Source organism: Apostichopus japonicus, chromosome 20 (genome assembly GCF_037975245.1).
Source record: "Apostichopus japonicus isolate 1M-3 chromosome 20, ASM3797524v1, whole genome shotgun sequence".
NCBI lineage: Eukaryota > Metazoa > Echinodermata > Holothuroidea > Aspidochirotida > Stichopodidae > Apostichopus > Apostichopus japonicus.
In genome coordinates, this window is record NC_092580.1 from 1,631,801 (window position 1) to 1,656,300 (window position 24,500).

At 38.7% G+C, this 24,500-nt stretch overlaps 1 protein-coding gene across 8 annotated transcripts in view; it reads right to left on the reverse strand.

Annotated features, from left to right (window-relative positions):
* The window catches only part of LOC139961034 (gamma-adducin-like), a 30,279-nt gene extending 5,779 nt beyond the window's left edge, over window positions 1-24,500 (reverse strand). Inside the window, exons 1-13 of one of the 8 annotated variants that reach the window (XM_071959855.1) lie at window positions 24,167-24,463; window positions 22,729-22,846; window positions 22,553-22,592; window positions 21,332-21,482; window positions 19,245-19,480; window positions 18,277-18,468; window positions 17,835-17,979; window positions 10,248-10,412; window positions 8,702-8,989; window positions 8,222-8,331; window positions 6,068-6,307; window positions 3,429-3,626; window positions 2,673-2,859 (exon numbers count right to left, since the gene is read on the reverse strand). In XM_071959855.1, the coding sequence (XP_071815956.1) occupies window positions 6,133-6,307; window positions 8,222-8,331; window positions 8,702-8,839 (423 nt within the window). In that variant the 5' untranslated portion in view covers window positions 8,840-8,989; window positions 10,248-10,412; window positions 17,835-17,979; ... (4 more) ...; window positions 22,729-22,846; window positions 24,167-24,463 and the 3' untranslated portion in view covers window positions 2,673-2,859; window positions 3,429-3,626; window positions 6,068-6,132. Of the gene's footprint in view, window positions 1-2,672; window positions 2,860-3,428; window positions 3,627-6,063; window positions 6,308-8,221; window positions 8,332-8,701; window positions 8,990-10,247; window positions 10,413-11,331; window positions 12,719-12,989; window positions 13,147-13,819; window positions 15,067-17,834; window positions 17,980-18,276; window positions 18,469-19,244; window positions 19,481-21,331; window positions 21,483-22,552; window positions 22,593-22,728; window positions 22,847-24,166 lie in introns of those variants that run through there. The other 7 variants (XM_071959857.1, XM_071959856.1, XM_071959854.1 and 4 more) reach the window with 7 other exon arrangements.

The window sequence follows — 24,500 nt, forward strand, 5'->3', positions numbered from 1 at the left end:
ACACTTCGGCTTGTAAACAGGACACCTCAAAGAGGTGTGATGGTGTGTGGACACTTCGGCTTGTAAACAGGACACCTCAAAGAGGTGTGATGGTGTGTGGACACTTTGGCTTGTAAACAGGACACCTCAAAGAGGTGTGATGGTGTGTGGACACTTCGGCTTGTAAACAGGACACCTCAAAGAGGTGTGATGGTGTGTGGACACTTTGGCTTGTAAATAGGATATCTCAAAGAGGTGTGATGGTGTGTGGACACTTCGGCTTGTAAACAGGACACCTCAAAGAGGTGTGATGGTGTGTGGACACTTCGGCTTGTAAACAGGATATCTCAAAGAGGTGTGATGGTGTGTGGACACTTCGGCTTGTAACAGGACACCTCAAAGAGGTGTGATGGTGTGGACACTTCGGCTTGTAAACAGGATATCTCAAAGAGGTGTGATGGTGTGTGGACACTTCGGCTTGTAACAGGATACCTCAAAGAGGTGTGTGGACACTTCAGCTTGTAAACAGGACACCTCAAAGAGGTGTGATGGTGTGTGGACACTTTGACTTGTAAACAGGACACCTCAAAGAGGTGTGATGGTGTGTGGACACTTCAGCTTGTAAACAGGATATCTCAAAGAGGTGTGATGGTGTGTGGACACTTCGGCTTGTAACAGGATACCTCAAAGAGGTGTGTGGACACTTCAGCTTGTAAACAGGACACCTCAAAGAGGTGTGATGGTGTGTGGACACTTTGGCTTGTAAACAGGACACCTCAAAGAGGTGTGATGGTGTGTGGACACTTTGGCTTGTAAACAGGACACCTCAAAGAGGTGTGATGGTGTGTGGACACTTCGGCTTGTAAACAGGACACCTCAAAGAGGTGTGATGGTGTGTGGACACTTTGGCTTGTAACAGGATACCTCAAAGAGGTGTGTGGACACTTCAGCTTGTAAACAGGACACCTCAAAGAGGTGTGATGGTGTGTGGACACTTTGGCTTGTAACAGGATACCTCAAAGAGGTGTGATGGTGTGTGGACACTTCGGCTTGTAAACTGGATATCTCAAAGAGGTGTGATGGTGTGTGGACACTTCGGCTTGTAAACAGGATACCTCAAAGAGGTGTGATGGTGTGTGGACACTTCGGCTTGTAAACTGGATATCTCAAAGAGGTGTGATGGTGTGTGGACACTTCGGCTTGTAAACAGGATATCTCAAAGAGGTGTGATGGTGTGTGGACACTTCGGCTTGTAACAGGATACCTCAAAGAGGTGTGATGGTGTGTGGACACTTCGGCTTGTAAACAGGATACCTCAAAGAGGTGTGATGGTGTGTGGACACTTCGGCTTGTAAACAGGATATCTCAAAGAGCTAAACGATTATGTCAGGTATATTAGAGAGAATGGCAAGGAATCACCAAGTCATTTGACTTTCTGGGTTTTTTTTATCTGGAGTTAATATTTTCAGGGGTTTAAATGTTGTGAGATAAACTAGTTCTGACATTGCTTTAGTGAATGACAATGCCCCTTAGATATATCCTTAACATCTACCTGAACCGTGTGTAGTAGTGCATGTTATGGATGAGGCGTTGATCAAGAGCAACTTCCTGTAGTGTTAGATGTGCGGGAGACCCCTCCTGTATTTTTTTGACTCACAGTTCTCTCCCAAAGGACCATGTTCACACTTGGCTGTGCCACCTCTTACTCCAAAATTCCACTGATGTCTGCCTACCACATTATGTAAAAGACCTATCCATTGTGCCTAATTGGTAGGGTAATATGACTTTAATGTAAAAATGTGTTAGTTTATGTGACATTTATTCACAGAATCCTTATGATACCACTGTTTGGTTGAAAGATGGGCATCAAGAGGACAAAGTGTTACACAGTATATAAGGCTATCTTCAGATTCCTGCATATGTGTTAGGTGTGCACAGGAGTTCAATGATTGATGTGAGGTAATCATGTGAGATATCAATAACAATGCAAACTCATGGAATTGATACCGATGCTGTTTAATAGGTGTAGGTTCAAGGGTGGAGAGCAAACTCATGGAATTGATACAGATGCTGTTTAATAGGTGTAGGTTCAAGGGATGCTGTTTAATAGGTGTAGGTTCAAGGGATGCTGTTTAATAGGTGTAGGTTCAAGGGATGCTGTTTAATAGGTGTAGGTTCAAGGGATGCTGTTTAATAGGTGTAGGTTCAAGGGATGCTGTTTAATCGGTGTAGGTTCAAGGGATGCTGTTTAATCGGTGTAGGTTCAAGGGATGCTGTTTAATAGGTGTAGGTTCAAGGGATGCTGTTTAATAGGTGTAGGTTCAAGGGATGCTGTTTAATAGGTGTAGGTTCAAGGGATGCTGTTTAATAGGTGTAGGTTCAAGGGATGCTGTTTAATAGGTGTAGGTTCAAGGGTGGAGAGCGAGTGGGCAATACGATTATGACTGACCTTGCATTGGTAACATAGATTTCTTCAAATGGGTTCAGTCCGATCTATCCCTTTCATAGACATTGCAGATTACATATTCAAATTACCTTTGGATAAACACAAGCAGTGCAACATAAATCTATCGAGTGGTCAAGGTTGTAAATGGGGCACATTTTTGACAATCTAAAGGAGAACATCAACTTTGAAACATTCTTATTTACATTCATTTACTATGATAGCCCCCAGTCCCTTTTATTACTCTTACCAAGAAATATAATCTGTCACCCTGTGCCAGCTTGGAGCATGCAGTACCAGAAGTGATAAGTTATGTTTCCAATCCAAGCACTCAGTGGTAGATTTATAGCTTTTCTACAAAGCCTCTGCAATTTTCTTCCCAACGTTATTCGCTCCATGCCAAACACCAAAAGAGTGTAAAATTTCTGGTTCCTGATCTAGGCAATGAAAAAGGGGTTCACAGGTTGAAAATGGTGTGGTTTTTGTTTGCGGCAATAAAGGCGAGGTCTCTTTGAATTTCAGTTACTGTTGACCATTTATCAAAGCTATTAAAGCCCAAAGTTTCATTAAAGATTCATTTTCTACAACAAGTGTATGCAATCTGATTAGAAAACTACACATTTGTCCTTCTGTGTTTTTAAAACATGATGTCCTATCAGCAAAAGAGTTACTTTAACCTCACACCATGACTGCTTCAATGATTTCTAGTCAATGTAACAAAGCATAATCTGTATGCTCAGATAGGTCAGAGGAACATCCCAACTTCTATGCAATCACTATGTTACATATATACTAAAACATCTAATATCTACAAGTTTGTCATGTTTTTGGTCCATGTTTAGTCTCATTTCAGCTTGATATTTGTCAGAAAGTTCCACCTAGTCTTATATTTAAAGGTTTTAAGCCTGTTATGTACAATGATGATGAATCAGAAACTTTTCAAAGGTCCCTCCCTAAACAAGAGTGCATAGCTTTACAAATGTTAAATGTAGAATACCAAACTTACTCATGTAAGCTTTACTGTGGGGATGTGCATCAGTCACAAACCCTCCTTAACTTTCAAGCCATTCTTTGTTAAGATATCCATTGTCTCAATGAAAGCCTCTTTCTCCATAATTGGTGATTTAAGCTGCACTTGTCATTTATCAATCACAGACATGCTGAGGATGTCACTGGTTTTATAATCTGTCATTCATTCCACCACCTGACCAAAAAAAAGAAGGGAAAATGAGATGATTTCAAGTAGCCTTAATAATAATCATAATACTAATAATGTGGATTTATAACGCGCACAAACTCCACCAGCAGGTGCTCGAGGCAAAATACAATATCTTGAAAGCTGCAACTTAATTATACAAAATCAAAACATAACGACTTAATCCTACAAACTTAAATACTACAGCAAATAACATGAGGTGAACAGCAACACAGGCAATGCAATAAATGAACTGACAGGTTATGGAAATGCTTGTGCCATTAAATAAGTCTTCAGAGCTTTCTTGAACTGATTTACTGAAGAACAAGATTTAATCTGTGAGGGAAATGAGTTCCAGAGATGTGGGGCTGCGACAGAAACAGCCCTATCCCCCCCCCCACCCATGTACGTTTGGATCTCGATTCACAGAGATGAGACGTATTTCTGGAATAGAGTGGATGAGGAGGTGTATATGGTGTAAGAAGAGCATCTATTTATTCTGATGCCAGATTATTTAGTGACTTGAACACAATGAGCAACCAATGTAACTCATACAAAACAGGATTTGTGTGGGATGAAGGTGACCACGCATGCAGCAGCGTTTGGATGCGCTGAAGATAAGCAATTTGGGGGAGGCTTAACCAAAGTGAGTTTCCCATGTCAAGCTGGGAGGTTATAAAACTGGGAACAATTTGTGAGTTTTAAGTATTTTTAAGTAACAAAATGACAAAACCCCTTAAAATATGAATACGAAAAAGAAAATGGACGCAGCTTGAATATTAATATATATATATATATATATATATATATATATATATATATATATATATATATATAAATATATATATATATATATATTTATATATATATATATATATATCTATATATATATATATATCTATATATATATATATTATATATAAATATATATATATATATATATATACTAAGGAAAAATTTTAAAAACAATATAGATTTACAGTGAAATTCCTAAAAAAGTTTTAAGTAATTTCTTGAAAGTGGCTAATGTTTTGGCATCACAGATATTATTTGGCGGTGCATTCAATAGCTTGCCAGCAGCAAAGTTAAATTGTCTCTCGCTGTATGTAGCAGTCCTTACTCTGGGGACCACTAGTGTAAGGGAATTGGCCGATCTCAGTGTTCTGTTAGGCTTGTACACAGTTAGCATATCAGTATAGGTATTGAGGTGCTTGAAAATGAATTGATTTATATGCATGTACTAATAGTTTGAACTCGACACGGCGGTGAACAGGCAGCCAGTGAAGATCTCTTAAGACAGGTGTGATGTGAGAGAAACGCAAAGTTCTTGGTTATTATACGTGCCTCGGTGTTTTGGACACGTTGTAGCCTATTCAAAGTCGATTGTGGTGCACCAAAAAGCAGCGAGGTTGCAGAAATCAAGACACAAGGTTACTAGGCCATTCACAAGTGATTTGGTTGCATCGTCAGTTAAATAACGCCTTATGTGACCAATATTTCGAAGACTCGCGTATCCAGACCTACAAACACTCTTAATTTGTTGGGACATGTTCAGATGAGAGTCAAACATTACACCAAGATTTCTTACCGTTGGTGTTGGTTTGATATTGATAGAATCGCCGATATTTAATGAATGTTATTGACAGTTTTTGTTGCGCTTAGTGGAAAATAACGTCACTTCCGTTTTGGCAGGGTTCAGCTTTAGCTTATTATTGTGCATCCAATTCTCGATATCACCTTAGCATCCGGATACTAGATGCATTGCCTTCTTCTGTGCATCCTCATCGTTAGGTTTAAACGACACATACAACTGTGTGTCGTCAGCATAAAAGTGGTAGTTTAATCGGTGACGTCCAATAAGATCGCCCAACTGTGCTGTATACATACTGTACATCTTAGGACCTAAAACTGAACCTTGAGGCACGTCTTGCTACAAGATGACAGGTTCAGAATGATGACTACCGGTGGTCACAACTTGTTTGCGAACGCAGAGGTATGACGACATCCAGGACAAGGCATCTCCAGTAACACCAAATGTGTTCTCGAAACGTTGCAGCATGGTTTTGTGATCGATCGGGCATAAATCGAACATAATTAACGCGGTTACATATCCTTTGTCCAGGGATGATAAGAGGTTGCTCTGTACTTTAAGTAGTGCAGTCTCTGTTGAATCTCTTTACACAGGCTTCTACCCAGGGCTCTGAGGGAGCCACATGAAGTACTGCGACAAGCTTCTTCAGCTCATGATCTACAGGGTGGCCATCTCTGATTCATGGGATCTTTGTGTTTCACAATAAAACCATTGTTCAAACATCTGTTCTGTACTTTGTGGTTAGATCCAGAAGGAAGCCGATATTACAGCATTCTTTGCCACATTTCAATAGTAATGTGTATTGTAGAATGAAAAGACATAAACACAATAAACATATAAACATCATTGCACTACCTACCCATTAGACTGTCAGAGCAGTAACTACAGTCTTGGTTGTGGTCCTTACTGGTGATGTGCACAATCTTAACAAATTGGTACAGGGATGGCTCTCAACAGCTGCTGAATGCTCCCCAGGTAAGTTATAAAGGTTGTGTCTTCTTGAAACAGCATCAGCATCAAAACTGGTGTCCTCATCTCCTTCTGTTGCATCACTATAACTTTCTTCATCATCCTGGGCTGAGGTGCACCTTCAGGATGGCTTAGTATGAAAAGCAGAAGTTGTTGTTACAACACTCACTAAATGTAATTGAATATCAACTCTTCATCTTTCAAGCTTCAAATGACCTTTGATCTCCGCCATTGTGGTGCGCCTACATACTAAATCAGTCCAAGCTGCTCTCCTTGAGATATTGTGATTGTAAAGTACGTGTCACAAACACACGCACACAAGCCAACATGACTGCAACAGTTCATTGAGACATCAAAACAAACAACAATTAGAATATCAAATGGACATATGAAAAATTGAAATCTACAACACACGAAGATCCAGTGGATGACATCTTCGGTTTCCTTGAAGGAAGATTTTGATTGGACACAACCATGGTGGAACTGATTGTGCTTGTCTCATTTCTTAGGGCAACCCGTAGTTCAAACGGACCCACCCATTAGCGTTGTGCGGTAGTCGGATTTCACACAACCGGTAGTGTTGCAACATGAATCCCGGTATCGTAACTACAACCGGTTTTTTCCTCAACTTTCATCTACGGTTCAAAGCACTTAGTTACGAGACTGTCAATGTCATACATTCAATATGTATAGCCTAGGCTATATACATACTCTTACATGCACGTTTATAAAAAAAAAATAACACGCTATATTAGGGCCTTTGTTTTTTAACATACACTTCAAAAAAGAAAAGCACAAACCTTGGAAAAAAGCAACCCACACCATCCTTCATTCATACTCGACGTATGATACTAGATTAACACGTTCGCACGTGGATTAAACTTGTAATCCGTACACAAACATAAATCGGGAGTTCCCCACTATTCCATGATATTGGAATAGGGCAACCCCTTCAAGTTCAAAAGTTCACAATGAAAAGTTTTTAACCATCAACAAGTACCACATGTTTGGAACTTCATACAATAAGAATGTAACTTTAATGTGGCTATCACTGAAAGCCTAATAGGCCTAGGGGGCCTAAGCCTATATATATTTTTTTAAATGCACTAGGCCTACAGTAAGTAGCCTTCAGAAATACAAGAATGTGTATACGTAATTATACAAAATACATGAAGGGCAATCAAACAAACTTATCATGGCCCTTGCTCTGAAAAACTACCTGAACACCAGTACTATCCTTAAATGGATGTTACAAAAACGAAGGCCTAATATAAATTAAATGCACTACATAGAATTCAGCAGTACAGAATTTGTATATGTAATTAGCATGCAATACACTACACCTGGCGTACCTAACTACAGTACAGACAATTGGTCGCGAGGGTAGCCATTTTCGTATATCTAACATGTAGCTGCCATGAGTCATAGCCAATCTGCTACAAAACAGACTTGGGGGCGGGGCTTAATCATCAAAAACGGACCTTTTTACTAAAAGTAGGGGCGGCAGCTCAGTATTGTTTTAAGAAAGAAAAATCATTTAAACATCAAATAAAGCAAATAAAAGCCATAAAATGTCATATAAAGCTAGTAAAATTCTTATTAATACCTACCTGTAAACAACAAATAAAAGTTTAAAATGTTAATAAAATATATAATACATAGGACCCTATCTTAGACGATACCACTGTTGACAGACAATTCTATTCTATTCTCTTTCATAAAACATAAGTTTTGGAGCGTGTGCAAAAATGGGTTGTTTAAACTGTATTTCGGTCCAAATTGGCCCGATTTGGACATAAATCGGTGAAAAAGTCATAGAATGAGATAAAATTCTCGAATAAAAAATAGTAACTTTTGTTGGCCTATATGATATATGCTTGCTCTGAAAATTCCAGAGAAAAAGAACTTTATATGAAGACGCTGAAAATTTTTTAAGAGAAGAGAGAGTCCCACTTACTGTTACAATATCTCTATACATGTAATGTATTGAGATAAAAATAAAACAATCAATTAGAAATAACAGTGTATAACGTCATCAACGTACAGTTTAACCTTCTTCTTGTACTCCTTATGATCTTGTCCCTGTCTTGCAAACTGTTGTGGATCGGTGATAGCGACTGCATCACCACTCTTGGGGTCCTTGTCACCTACCCACTGTAAAAAATGTAACAAGAGAGAAGAGTTGTGGATGACGCATAATCACATTGTCCAGAATGGTGACAATTCCGCTTCCCCCTCCACCCCCCCCAACCCTTCTATCCCTGTTCTCCCTGTGAAAAGATCAAACATTTGCTAAATAAATAGCAAACAAACAAAGGATGACTAATATTCTGATAATTCCATCTGTAGGACATTTTAGATTTAGATTTTTTGTTTCTGAAGTGCTAAAATCAAAACATTTTCTTCACATTGGCAAGTGCCTCTTCGATGTCTTGAATTTTAAAAGTCCCCAAATTGCCCAAAATTAAGAATTCTGTCAAACGGATGATGTGCCTACCACCAATTACATGTCACTACTACTTACGTGTATCTTCGTCTTGTAGCCCTCGTCTTCCCCTTCCTCTCCCCAGTTGGCGTACTCTTGGGCTACCTCCACCTTGGAGTATGTGTTTGGCGTGTTCAGCCATTTCGTCTTCTCGCAGGCCTGCCTCCTGTTCAACATCTTGATCGGTGACTTGTATCTGCTCTTCTCAAATTCGGTGTCGTAGATTTAGGTGAAGTTGGTGGAGGCGGCTAAGTAGGCGACGTCGCTCTTGGGCTTCAGTTCATGTCTCACAAACGGCTGGCGTTACACGTAGCCTGTTCTGTAACCCTGTCAAAAATTTAAAAAGTTCCTGCGATCAAATTTTTGTGCTGGGTGCAGATCTAAGTCACTCTTACATCTAACATCAGCAGCACAACATTCCTCCATCTTTGTCTTCTCTGCGGTTTTACTTATGAAATAATTACATATCAAGTCTTCCACAAATATCTCTTGAAAAATTTTACACATTCGCTGTCTTTGGTGCATTCAGAACCAAACTAATTGGAACATTTCGTTCTGTTTCTATGCCATTTCCATGATATACGGCACAATTTTGGATGCAGGTGAAAATATTTTCAAAATGGGTGGGGTGTGCAACAGATCACTTGTAGGGAGCTTCATGAAGTTCCCCAAACCGATAGAGTATTGATTGTGTTCAATAGCGTATGAAACCATTCTGATTATTAAGTCAAGAGCTTGCCAATACTATATATATATATATATATATATATATATATAAATATATATATATATATATATATATATATATATATATATATATATATATATATATATATATATATATATACAGGGTTATAGGTAGGAGATTGTGAGTGCTGGTTAAATAAATTTGCGAAGCGTAGCGAGCGAAGCTCTCGCATCTCACGGCCGGGGGTCCAGGGGCCCGCTTAAGGGCCCCTGGTGGGGTCCAGGGGCAACGCCCCGGTGGGGGTCGAGGGTATTTTGGTAAATAACAGAAAAAGGTGACGTTATTATCATGTTTTACGGCAAGGGAAAGATAAATTTGTTACTTTTGTTGTATTTCACGAGCATTTTACTATTTTTTTGTGCCGGCCGGTGGACTGTTTATTCACTTCCAATGCCGGCAGGCGTGAGTGGCGGTTACCACCGGCCGCCGCGGCTATAACCCTGTATATATATATATATATATATATTGAATCTAAGAGAGTATCAAGCTGTAACAATTAGAGTTTCAAGTAAGACACAATTCAAATCGGTATGGTGTATCCAACCATCCTGATACGTCACAGCTGTTTACTTTGACTGAACGAAGCTACCTGATTATCCACACTGACTTCCTACAACTCACTTCTCACTGAATTATTTCACAAAATAAAGCGCATTTGCTTCGTACGCATATGATCATAGAGCTCATAGGTTAACTAGCGATGCCATCGGTTGGCAATTAGCATAGTAAATGATTGCTATGTTTGCCCAGATCTTTAAATGCAAATAAGGCTAGTTCGTCTGCTGCACAGACGTTGCAGACCAAGTGTGTTGGAATTTTTGCATTTTGAAATCTTACCATATTGTCCAAATGTCTCATGATGGCTTCAAAGTCCAGTTTTCCGACCTGCAGTTTGTGTCCTGTCTCACTGACCCCACCTGCGTCCTTGGCAGTCGCTTTGCCGACCTTGTCTCTGACTTCATCCGGTAGGTGGATGACATTATCCAGGCCTACGGCATGTATCTGTCACGAATAATTAGCATACGGTAAAGCATTTGAATGCAGTTTGTTGTTACATTATCGAACACAAGTCTTAATAGGCCATCAGCTGAAGCTCAAAATGTGGCTGTAAAATCAGTTTCGTTCCAGCAACACCGGGTCTAGACTTTTAATGCATTTTTGGGTAGTTTAATGCATCACAAACATTATATCAAAAGTTCTCCAAAAAATTTCCTGCAGTATTTTTGTAAGAAACCCTTGAAATTGGGTATGTTATGTAGACATTACGTGCTACGATGCTATGTATTAGGAACACATGTGCTAACGTTAGATTTGGTACAGTGGTGCATACATACCACTCTTTTCTTATATGTTAAATAACAACTGATATATTTTTTTGTATAATAGTTGGGTCAGGGTTACAAGAATGGTGGAAGAGGATTCTGGTCTAAGGGTCAGTGAGGGTTGTTTTCAGGCATTACAAGTTGTGCCCCCCCCCTCCATTTTCGCCAAAATGGTAAAAAATCACATTTTCAACTTTGAAATATGAAATACAATTTTTGCACATTATAACTTAAGGGTTTTAATTATAAAAATGTACCACTTTTAATAAACTCAGATATAATGCTTTGTTATAAATCAAATATTTTTAGATTTTCCCCCTATGTTATGAATGCATTTCGTCTGTGCATGTATGCGTAAATATACACATATAATGAAAAGTTCCTCTCCATAATTGTTACACTCCCCATCCAAACTGTTTTACAAATGCGACCCCCTCCCCCTCTACTTTACATGTAGCTAAATCCCTAGTTACAATGAGATGTACCAATGCCCCAAGACCAGTGAGCTATTTCTTTTGTATAAATCAATATTGGCACACTAAGACGTCATGGCATATCGTAGATGTGAAATAAAGTTATAGTCGGTATATATCCGTTACCTTAGTACTCTTTCTACAGTCTTCTGCAAAACTAGGTACTTTCTCCTTGTTACTGAAACGACATGTTTATAATTCGTATTCCTGCAAAAAGAGTTTCCAAGGGAGTTAACGTATAAAAGAAAAGATCGACAAGGTTTCGAATGGTATTTTGAATAATAATAGTTCTATATTCTACAAATAATATGAATCATAAAGGTGAATGGTACAAATAAGTGAATAACGAAGACAGTTAACTTAAGCCCCAGATAGAAAGAAATAATGTATCTATTAAGACTGGGTCGATACACTCAATGGTGTAGTAGAGCTGGGCCTTTGCGATGATTCAAGATACAGGTTCTTCATCAAAAGGCGCAGCGCGGAATTAATAAGTGATTAAAAGTTCATCCAAGGACAGTTGTACTAGTCTTAACAGTATCCACTTCAATTCACTGCATGGAAGTCAGATATGGTATGGAAAAGGGAAAGTCTATTCCGTAGTAGAGGTGAAGATAATTAGATGAAATAAAAGTCACTAAAGACTTGAATATCCTTCAGTCAAAACTTGAACGGATGCACAGAACATATTAACAATATGAATAAAACAGGTAACGAAATGTTACGGCAAACAATAAAGAACCGTGATATTGGAACAGGGTCAGGGGCGATGGTTCCCCAACAACAGTATATAAACCTTTGACTGGTTTCAGGACGCGGTATTTGCGTCATCATCATCAGTAAATGTAGTTGTGAATATGCAAGAGGTAAAGCATGCCCATAACACCCTCCTCCCCCCTCCCCTCCCCTCTCAAAAAAAAGTGTGATTTGAAGAAAATGTGGATATTTATCAAAGGTGTCTGGTAGGTAGGGTAATCTACGTAAAACTACTAATAGCTAAAATGAATATATGAATAAGATCATGTTTTCTGGTTCCTTTAAACTCTGGGGAACAAAATAATGACAACATGACTTTGAAAAAGTTAACCCTCTTCACAAACTTCAAACTTGATTAAAATTTCAGACTAAGATATCAAGATTTAACACCATCACAGTTCATCCTCCAAATCATCTTCCCCTGCATCAACAATCTCAACATCTTCTTGGAAGTTGCTGCAATTTCTATATTTACATAGGTCTGTACACGGTAGTTGTGCATTCATTCAGGAACATCTTCCTTTAAGACATTTGCCGACTCTACAGCTACTGCTGACACACTGAAGCAAAACATCTGGGTCAGGTGGCTTCGTCATCCAAGTGATTATAAGGTCATCATTTTCAAGTTTCCATCCATGTCCCTCTGGTGAGAGTGCATCAATCCTTTGCTGCAATGCCCTACTGTGAATAGCAGCCTGGTTGGTGCAGCGCTTAACATGCTGGATCAGAGCATCTTTTGTTGGTGGTAAACTCTGCTCTGAGGAGGAGATGAACAGAACACCTTGTACCATGAAATTGGATATTTTTGAGTCTCACATTTTATGATGGGGTACCAATATAATTACAATTCAGCTAGAAATATGTTGCAAATTACTTTAATAATTTCAATGGAAAGATTAACCTGATATTGTATCTCAAAGGGTTTAGAGAATTTTTTAATTTTCCTTGGGGGAGGACCCCCATATTCCAAAAGTCCTAGATCCACCCCTGAACACTCAATGAACCACACATTGAAGAGAGTACTTTACCTTTCAAGATCTGTATGTCTTCCTTGTCAAGAATTGTATCTAGTTTCTTCAACATAGAGAGTGGTACCTCACTTCAATGGCAACACGGTCTTTTCCTGTAATATTCATAAAATCTGGGCTCATCTTTTTTCCGCTCTGCTGCTTGTCGAAGCAATATCTTAATAAAATGAAGTAAAAAAAGCAAATTGTTTTGCATTTTCTGTTGATCAAAATGTAAGTTTGAACAAATAAGAACTAAGACAATTTTATTTATATACCATGTGATCTGCACATCTTCTATGGACAAACAAAGACACATTCAAATTTTGCAAACCAGTGTCATGCAAAAAAGAATTAAAACAGGCTTTTTTTGACAGTACAGTACATTATCTCTTAATGTTATGGTTTAAATTATACAATGGTAGATTATATCTGTTACTAATAATAAAGGAGACAGATACTTGTTCATTTTGGTAAAGCTAGACAGGCTGACCATAAGACCTTGCAAACCTAACCTTATTGCACCTTTGTTACACTTATTTTTCTAACTAATATAATATCTCTATCATTCAAATAAAGGGCCACAGTAAGAAAACTATGAAGCCTGTATTTAACACTTAGGCTAGTGCCCCAGATGGAGAATTTGAAACAAATTTCCGTTCCTACCACCTTATAACAAAACAAATCAGATGACCATGCCACTTATTATATTATGTTCAGATCCAACACTGTGCCCTTTGACTTGGATTCTATCCCTCAAGAGCTACTGATCTTGCATTATGCAACTTCTCTTAACACTTCAACTATGCCACATAAGTACAAGTAGAGTCGTGTAGTATGCTTAGGCTTACCTCCATCGAAAGTCTCTGCCTGCTGCAGCTTGTCCCGTTTGCAAGGCCTAGTAATGTATTGTTTCTTTTCCCACATATAATAAATTGAACAGGCAATACACCAGAGCTTCTGCTTGGTTTCCTCGATCTTTTCCGTCAATTCTTCGTTTAAAATCATATGGGGTCTCCTCTGGAACTGTCCGTTTTCTTGCAGCAATGTGCTTGCTATCAATAAACCGCCTGTAACACTTATCGTGGAACCCCATCATACTATGCTGTTGAACACACGCTTGATCGTAGTAGGCCATGGAGTAATCAGTAGTACGGCGATATCACTGTCTCCGCCGCTGAGATTAAGCCAATCTTTAGCGCAGGAAGTAACTTTAGTCCATCGTTTATTCGTCAGTGCCTTGAATGCTTCAAATTTTACAGATTCAATGTGCACTGAGCACTGTAGATTTCCGTGTGTCGGAGACTGACTAGCGCCCGTGGGAGCCGCCATGTTTGTTGTTTTCTACAAAGATTGCACACAGAACTCATGGCTCATTGGACAATTCATATCACATGGTACAGATATCTCACTGGCGCACAACTTTTGAACGTAAAACGGCAGGTTTCTTAACATACGCAATAAAAAATATAGTTCGATCTTTCGAGCGGAATTGCAAAAAAACTGCAGGAAAGTACATGGAGAACTTTTGGATCATTAATCTTAGTTAATTTATGTATTCAATGCTGTAGAGAAATTTCAGACCCGCAGTTGCTGGAACGAAACAAGCGAATTTCGACCTTCAGCTGATGGCCTATAAGAGCGACTCTTTTAATCTCTCTTATTCCTCCTTTGCTGTTTCTCGTCGCCGACTTTGCTCTGCTGGTCCCAACACTACCAAGGAGCTTCTTATATATGCCATCTTATATATGCCATCCGGCGAATGAAACTCAAGCAATTTCAAATAAGAGGACGACAACATCTTACATGATTTGCCGCAGAAACCATCCGTTTGGCGTTCAAGCTTCAAAAATACAAGACCCACTTTAGAGTCCTTTCTAGCTTAAATCTGGTTTGAACTTTCATCCTTTTGATGAAACCTTTGAATCCTTCTCATTTGAAGCATTTTGTCTTCCATCTCTCTGTCAAGGGACAAAAGAGCTAAATACTGCCATTACAGAACAAACACAGAAATGCACTTCTCCTTCAACAGGCAAATATTTGAGCAACTGTCTGTCTGGGCAATAAAACTTCATTTGTTCCTATCCCCCCCCCCAAAAAAAAATTGGCTATTTGATAATTTGCTCTTTAAGGGACAAAACAGATGTCAACTTCTCTATGGTGATATTACCAATGCCTGGATTCTGCAAGGCACCATGACAGCAAATAGGCATATGCATTATGTACAATATGTATGAGGTACAATAGAAGCATTGTAACACTATCAGGAAAACAGATGTTTGTGTTTAGGCGTCTTCTCCAAACAATTTATACGAAATCCTGTGGACACCTGCGGGCCCAAGCTGAGCTCAAGCAAACTTACAAAGACCATTAGGAGCATCCCAGCTCTCATTTCATGATGTTAGTGTCATCACATTAACTTTATTAGAAGCAGATAACCCGCTTTGTACCGACCATTGTTTGTTACCCAGACTCGACAAAGAAAACACACACACCGATTGATAAAATTGTAGGTTGACAAAACCCAGACAACCAACTCTTGATGCTGCAGGGAGAAGACAGGATCAAGTACTCCCATCAGTGGCGTAGGAAGGTACTTTTGAGTGGGGGGGCTGAAGACTGATGGCTGGCCTGGGGGAGGGTCTAAGGGGAGGGGGTGTCCCCCTCCCCTTTTGAATTTTTTGGCATATCCAGAAGGCCTCAGATGCAATTTGGTGCAATGTAGCACACTTCAACACCCACTCCATTTTGCACTGGCCTTAGATGCAATTTGGTGCTCCAAATGAGATTTTTTTCTCATTTAGAAATGAAAAAGGGGTTTTCTGACTTGCGAAGCGGGAGGGCGGAATGATACTTCCGCCCCTCCATATTCACTGGGGGGCTGGCACCCCCCAGCCACCCCGGTTCCTATACCCTTGACTCCCATTCCTGCCCATCAACACCCCCCACTTCCCCCACCACTTGTAATCCTAACCCACTATTAAAGTATGTTGCTCAACCTTCAAGACAAACAAATAGAAAACTCAATTATGACTTTCATGAAAGATCTCTAAGGGAAATTTTTTCTCCAGTTTCAACTGGTTACTTTTCTAAGGATTTACAGTAGCCACAAGACCCTGGATTCCAAGGTCAATAATGAAACACATCTCCCAGGTAGGTAACCTTGCCCTTGGAGTCAGACATCAAAAGAATATTATGGGAACTTTATCGATGAATGTCAACATTATTAGTGCACATACATGTTAGAAAGCAAATATCCCCGACTATGCCTTAATCCAAATCCATAAATCCGATTTGGATTTGGCAAGTCGCAACATATTATTACCTCATAAAGCTTTTGATGATAAACTTCCACAGGGAAAGTTGATTAAAAATAACAGATATTTTTGGATATATACATAAATCTTAGATTTAGTGTGTGAACCACGTTGCCAATGGTCCTGACCACAAGCTTTTTAAGGTTCCTTACCTGCAACTCCATGGAGTATTGAAGGCTGAAATTGCAAATAAACTAGTGCATATCCCTACACCAGTTTGAAGGGCCGCATTGCAAATAAATTATATCCCTACACTAGTTTAGAGGGCTGAAATTACAAATAAACTAGTGCATATCCCTACGCTAGTTTGGAGGGCTGAAACTGCAATTAACTAGTACATATCCCTACATATAAATAGACCTATCAAAAAAGCCCAATCCTTGAGATCAATTTCAAGTTGGTCTGACTTCACAAAGTCTTATTTTGACGTTGAGCACTGCTCCTGCAGGTTAGCAACTGTTTTTTAAAAACAGACTATAAAATATACAACTGTAAGGGTATAGAAGAGAATAGCAATATTCACAGAATGGAAGCTTTAAAAACTACATTGACAGGAAGCTTAAATACTAGGAGGCTGCTCCAAACCTGGCAATCCCACCCTCCTGAGATGAGAACTATGGTAAGAAAACAGAGAAAAGGAAAAACCCTTCCCAGTGGCTGGACTGTTCCCAGAAGACCTATTCGTTGGGAGTTTGAGTCGCAAGCCCTCTAGCCAATGATTTCATAAACATGGGCGCCCCTCCCTCTGCCAGAGCCTCCTCCCAGTTAAAAAGTCTAGCTTATCTAATTTTTAAGTTAATTTTTTTTAGTAGGGTTATTCATTATGTACTGATGATGGAGAAAGGGAGTCCAGGAGAAGGTTTTTTTTTAAATGTTTCAAAGGATTGTTTTTCATTGGAGCTAAGAACGTAAAATTTTACAAACAAAGAACTTGAAAATCAAGAACGAAAAAATTACATGTACAAACAGGAGTACAGAATAAAGAAGCAGAAAAAAGTGCGGGAAGCCAAGAAACAAATTCAAAAGAATGTAATTAAAATATATATCACATTGTAAATGTTAAGATGCACAGATATAAAAAAAAATATTTAAAACAATGAATGAAACAAAATGAAAGAGAAAGCAATGAAGAGAATGAAAGTTTTTGGATTTTGTGAGGAAAACTTTTCCAGGGTCTGGCTCTAATGTACTGGAAGGAATACTTGTGGGGGCCTTTCTATATAGACATCTAATTTGGTAGAAGAGTAGGTACAAATACCATTGCAGGGATATTTGTCTGGTTTGGTGGTAAATATAACACATTTTACAATGCCCCAAACTGACTTCAATTCATTAAGGGCACTGAAACTATAAACATCCACTAACTTTGTGTCAAAATATGAGCTCTCTGTTTATACATATGTGATGGTGTGTTAGCACATAACTCCTGACTATTCTGTCATTTGTGAATAGGACTGCATAATGCAATTTTAGTCTAGTATGTTAATTATTTAATGATGTCTATTTCCTCAAGATGAGCTTCATTCTCAAAAGTTATACCTATACTTACATTTAATGCCTTTGTTTGCTAGCTGGGTCATCTACTTGGTTAATTTCAGTGGAACAGGTGCCCCCAATGTTTCTTCTCCTCTTTACTGCTTGCATGTGTTCCTCTCATTCCTTAATTTGTCCATCAACTTCATGCTCCAGTACTCCTGTTTCAAAAGGAATTATAAAAAATATCGAAGGCTCTATGTTCACATACTGGACAATCACTTATCACAATAAATCCCATTCCAACCCCATAGCTTCACGCACACACACATCTAATCAAATACACACATGCTGTTCAAAAGCTGTTATTTCCTACCCACAGCTGGTTTGGTCTACCAAACACTCTGAAACTCTCTACAAAGACAACGATGCACAGAGCTGACCCTGGCAACTTAGGATAAGGAATGATAGTTTACCCAGCCCAGACACAATAGCATGTGCATACCAACATTACTTACTACAGGATGAGCTCCAGGTATGGCTGCCTTTCCCAGGAACGAGTACACCCCACTGCCTCTGAGTAGTGGGCTGATGAGGGATGGCCGTGTGGTGATCGATCAGTTCAAGTGCAGCTTGTAGATTGCTCAACAGCATGTCTCTTCCCAGTCCTGCTGTCAGTACACTTCAAAAGTCAGCCAACCAGTTTGGACCTACATGTAATGAAAGAAATTAATGAAAATGATATGGCACAAAAGAGGGGTCTAATTAAGAAGACACTGCAACTGCGTGGCCTCTCCAAAGACTCTCCAATTCATGCAGAATATGATCATCAATATCACAACCCTCTGAGTAATGCAAAAGGTAAGACTCCATTTGCTCGTGCAAGCCAATGCAGAGATGTAATAGTTGAGAATGTCACCATGGATACATTTGTTATTGATTACCATCACAGTAACAAGTTGTGCTTAATGGCTGAAATGAAAAGAAGAAAGGATCACAAGGTAAACTGTCCAGGCAATGAGAGCTGAATATGTTCAGTAAAGATGCCCTATTTCAGAGATGAGCAAAATGGTGGAAAGATTTGTGAACCTGTTAGATCAAGTTCACCTACTCAAGTCACTCCGCAGAGCACTGACTATTAAAGCAGTATTCTCCTCTGATATGTTCCTGCAAAAACTGTGACTAGGAAGCGATTGACACAAAAGCGCTTTGCAGAGGACTTGACATACCCTTTTACAGGCAGAGGTGACTGCTTGCAGGAGAGCACTCAAATATGACCACTGCAACGTTGTGAAAGTTTTATCAACAAGTTTAGACTGCCTTGCAAAGTGCTCCATTGGAAATCATTCACATTGCCCAAAGCATTTATTTCTATGCAAGAGGGGCAGGAAGTACACATTTTCATGTATGGCAAATGCTGCAAAGGGTTCTCTGATAATATCCCACACTAACAGCAGGAAGCTAAATAAATACTTGAGACACCCACCTGCAGCAAACATTACATGGTCCACTCAGTTTCAGACTTCCACTCCTAAAGCTGAGGTAGTCAATAATGCTTTCACTGTGACCAATCCAAAACATAGTACCACATTTTCATGCAATGGTCAGTACAGGGACTACAGTTCCATACACATTACAAATAATGGGCCTGGAGAGTCCATAGCCAGGAAGATGGAAGCTGCAGGATTAGAGGTGAGCTCAAATAGTTCATGTATCCAGACTCTGATACAGAGGCAAGGAAAACAACAGTATGATAGATTATATAAGAGAGGCAGAGCATACAGAAGGAGGAGAGCACAACTCAGAGAGAGAAAGTACAAGCTACATGGTAGAACTAAAAACATAAACCAGTCCAGTGTCTATAAGAAAGATGATGTGGTGATATTTCACAAAATTGGCCCAAAAATCACTCAAGCGTAAAATGATGAGACGTTTTGTCATATTCCATGATTACACATCATACCCAACACCTTCAGCTATAATTAAGGCTCATAGAGTCTAAAATGTTAATTATCACATTCTTACTTAAGGTAGCATACACCCATTAAATGCTCCATTGACTTACACACTAAATCACAATGGTACTGTGGTCTATATGTCTAGATATAAGTTCTCATAAGCTAAATCCTACCCATCACTGGATAGCTGACAAGTTGGTCTCACATGGCAACCTCAAGTTTCTATATCATAACTGTGCAGATTTTTGGTTTACTATTAGAGCCTGAAATTTTTGTCTTTACTCTGCAGCAAACAATTTTTGGATGCTGCTCCAGGGAGGCCTAAAGTGGTCTAAACTTGCCTCAACTGACCCAATTTGTGTTCTACATGTAGCTTTGTTCATGTTCCATAAAATCCAAGCCAAAAAATTCAGATCCTAATTGATAACCTATCAAAAAGATGTTCTCCTGTTGCATTTTGGCACTTTTCCTGAACACTAAAGGCTGATTGATATACAGTACTGTAGATGCTCATAGGAGTATGCCACTATAAGTAACAGTTGAAATTTTTAAACTCTACTTTAAAACTTATTTTACAACAGTAGAGTAATTGTCACCTAGGCCTACAACATTTTGTTAATCTCTGTCTATTGGGTAATCTTCATATGGTGCCTCACACATGTTGTACAGTCTATATGATTAATACAGTACTGAACTTCATTTCTTCTTCATGGGAATCCCATGAAACCTTTAAGCACAAAATTAGATAAGGTTTGTATCCCACGTATAAACACTGGTTTTGATAGTACAACACCAAACTGCTACTACCAAGTATTAATGTCAATTATTGGAACATGCTGTACAGTCTCAGAAACCTTTGTACACCCATTAGTAGGGTCAGAGCTAGTTTGATTTCACACTGGCATTAGTATCAGTGTGGCAATGCTACACAGCAGTTCTCATATTGCACTTTAATGAAAAGAACAGCTTAAGAAAATGCAGCAATGCATGTGACAATCATGTTAATATTGGTTTTTTTTTACTAATTTTAAGTTCCTTTGCAGATAAAGTTCTGCTCTCCTTAACTTCCTATCTGGAATGACTACTTGTTGTGTTGGATGTTGTTGGGATGTCCCATGCTTCTGAAGTTGATTGGCAACTATCATTTTGTTTTGCAAGTTGAATATAATATGCTTATATGTTAGATGGCTCCATAACAGTCACTGATGATTCATGGAAACTATAAGCTACATGTACTGCTTAGTGAGTGTAAGTCTGTGATGGTATAAACTCTGAGGTGATGGGTATTACTTTCACTTTTCCTCTTTGAGGTAGCTGAGAGGTTTCCACACCTACCCATGCAATCATCCCATTCTTTATCATCAAGTTCAAATTTGATTTCTTCTTGAATATTTAAAATAAATTAAAGTTGCACACTCTTCAACCTCAGCAACTTGTTTCTGTTCTTTTAAGGTGAGGTCATAGAAAGCCAATGTGAGGAGTTCATAAATACTGATTTAGTTTCAGGAGACAATAACTTCTATTTCACAGTTTGTTCTAAAACTGCAGTTAATGATTTTGGAGAAGCCATTCATTCATATAGAGTATATTCAGTAAAATATTGTTGCATTTTTACCTTTCAAAAAGCGATCCATTACGTGTAGTTTTTCTTCACTCATGCACTTCTCAAGTGCAATACAAAATATGAGCCATCGTTGAATAAAGTTGCAGGGTCTGGCATAATTATTATTGTGTGACAATGCTGGCTGCTTTAGATGCTGTACTGTCTGATGAAAAAGAAAATGAAGGAGATTACAGCACATTGAAATACTGTTGTGAAGCTAGTAATGGTGTTGTTGGAACAGCAAAGTTGATTTTATCAATATCTATAAACATCTACAGCTAAGAAATGAATGAGATTACAGCACATTGAAATACTGTTGTGAAGCTAGTAATTGTGTTGTTGGAACAGCAAAGTTGACTTTATCAATATCTATAAACATCTACAGCTGAAAATACTCTTCATGATACTTACACTTGATCACCACATAGCTCTTAACATCAACTTTGAATAATAAGTACAGTGATAAGTAAAACTCTAGCTTTCTTATAATTAATGTATTGTATGACTCTACAACTTCATATACATGGCATTCCCTATCAAAGCAATCAGTGTCCATTTCTTGCACAATGAAGTAGCACTTGGAAAGGTGAAAAAAAAACATAGTTTGTAATAAAGCATTAGACTTATAGTTAGCTCCATCACAATAGTCCATCACAATATCTGGATTCCTACACAATTGATCATTAACCACATGAATGTTTGGACAATCTTTCAAATCAAACCGATTCAACTAAATCAGTTTTAACGGCTCGATCTCTTTCAATATCTAGAAGATTTGAGGCAAAAGTTTCTTATATTCATTAGAAACTTCATCTAAACTTGTTCTGGGTAATTTGTGATTTCCCCAATTTCATTATATGTATTGCATATGGCTGTAGATATTAACTTCTGTGTTGATTTGGCAAGTGGGAACCTGGATTACTTATGTCAGCTTCATATTTGGGAATATCAGAATCATTATCTTCACTACTGATGGGAATTTACATGCCCGCATCACTCCTCATAGCCAGAGTCTCACCCATATGACAGTTGTTATGAACCCTTTTCAGATGTTTCTAAATAAACCCAATTCTACATGTTAATCTTCTTACAACTGTTTCTTCAACATCTATGAGAAATGGTTTCCTCATAAGTGAATGAGGTGTCAATGTTCCAAAACTTTATTGAACCTTTCTGTACAGCACATTTTTTGGCATTTATATGTAAAATTCCACCTGTTTTATGCCATACTACCTTTGTGGGAAATGGTGTAGGGCAACCCTGCATTTCTGTACTGTAAAGAAAGAAAAAATAGATAACTAAAATCCTGGTTATCAGTACTGAAGGGCTCATTTATTAAAATTACAACTCATTATTCTTAATCGTAGTTCACCATAAACATAGATTGAAAAACAGATCTTGTCTCTTACTATTTTCATAACCAGAACTGCATGTGGATTCCTAACATAGTTAACGATCAGCTATCTGCAGTATTCTGTTCGTAAGGTGTTTGTGTAATGCGGCTGAGCAAGAGTCTTTCCAGTAAAGCTGTTGGAAAAGGGAAGATCACTAATGGAGTAAATGAAAAGAATTAAATGATACCTTAAATAACTGTTGACTAGCTGATAAACATATTTATATTCTTAAATGCAATTTCCCCAGATTAGTGATAGTAATATACCTAACATGTGTTCATCCGTGGGTGCGAAAGCAATTATTTACTCTGTCACTGTGAATTTCCCTCATGCAGTGGCATTGCTGGCACGACTCTTGCTTAGCCAAGTTGGTGTTACATTTGCAAAGAAAAAGTTAAGCTTAAAGTCTAAAGGTGAAGTTAACCTTCTAAAGTTCTAGTTCAAAAAATTTATGCCGAATATAATGCTACTATTAGCAAACATGAAAAAGTCAGTGAAGGATAAATTGTCAAAACGATACACAATTTTGAAAGCCTGAATGAAGTCACCACGTAACCTCCAGTCTAGTGAGATTCGACAGTTGTAGCCGCCCATAATTAGGAGCACCCTTTAAGGAACTAATCATTCTAGTATCCCTCCTCTGGACCTTTTCGAGTACTTTCTTATCCTTAGCAAAATATGGGTTCCAAGCCTGCACAGCATACTCCATATGAGGCCTAGCAAACTGCTTAAGCCTAACAACTTTGTCCTCTTTCAAAAACTGAAGTTCCTCTTGATCATACCTAAAACCCTATTACCTCTTTTAGTAGCTCCGAGACAATGTTTAGACGGTTGCAGAGATGAGTCAAGGTCTCTTTCAACAAAGACCTCCTGTAACTCCTCACCATTAAGATATACTTTTGGTTACTTCAACCAATATGCATCACCTTGCATTTAATTGCCATCCCTGAAACCAGGAGAAAACCTTATCCAAATCCGTTTCAATTTTCTCAATCTCTGAATCGCTTTGGGGAGAGACCTCAGAAGAATAGTTTGGTGTCATCAGCAAACTTCTTAGCTGTACACAAAATATCTCTCCGCCAATGTCATTTATATAATATAGGCCTAGGCAACAAAACACAAGGGATCCAAAACAGACCATTTTGGAACCCCACTATATACTTGTAACGTCCTGCCAATAACAACAACATTCACAATGCAAGCATGCATTGTTATGTTAGGCTACACCACATTCATGGAGTCTGTTCATTCTTAATTATGGCTGCAGTCTAGTGTTAATATTCTGACTGACATTGATTCTTTTACTAGTTGTAGCCTACGCAGTGTACGTTGTCGTCATAGCCTATCGTTACAAGTTCACCAAAGGCCTGAAGCCCTTGGCCCAAATTCATTGACAATGTTTTTTTAAACTTTAACGAGACTTCACCCATATGGCAAATGCTAAGATCCTTACTTATGAAAGCAAATACCACTGCCTTTCTTTTTCCGGCTGGTGCAACCGAATGCATTGCAGGATTCGGGCATTTTTCTGCGAACAACTAACGAGAGTTGGTCAATTGTTAGTATAGCTACATTACTGTGTTGCAACCACTGATCTGTACACTACAGATCAGTGGTTGCAACGTAAACAGTGAGCAGACGACGCTCACAACTTGCCCGGTTTGGTAAAGGCGGTGGGGTCTTCATGCTGCACAGTTATTTTGGGCAGTGCGCCCTCTAAATCTTATATTCTGCTCTATGGATGCTACGTATACCTGTTAACAATCTTGCTTGTGAAACTGTAGCTC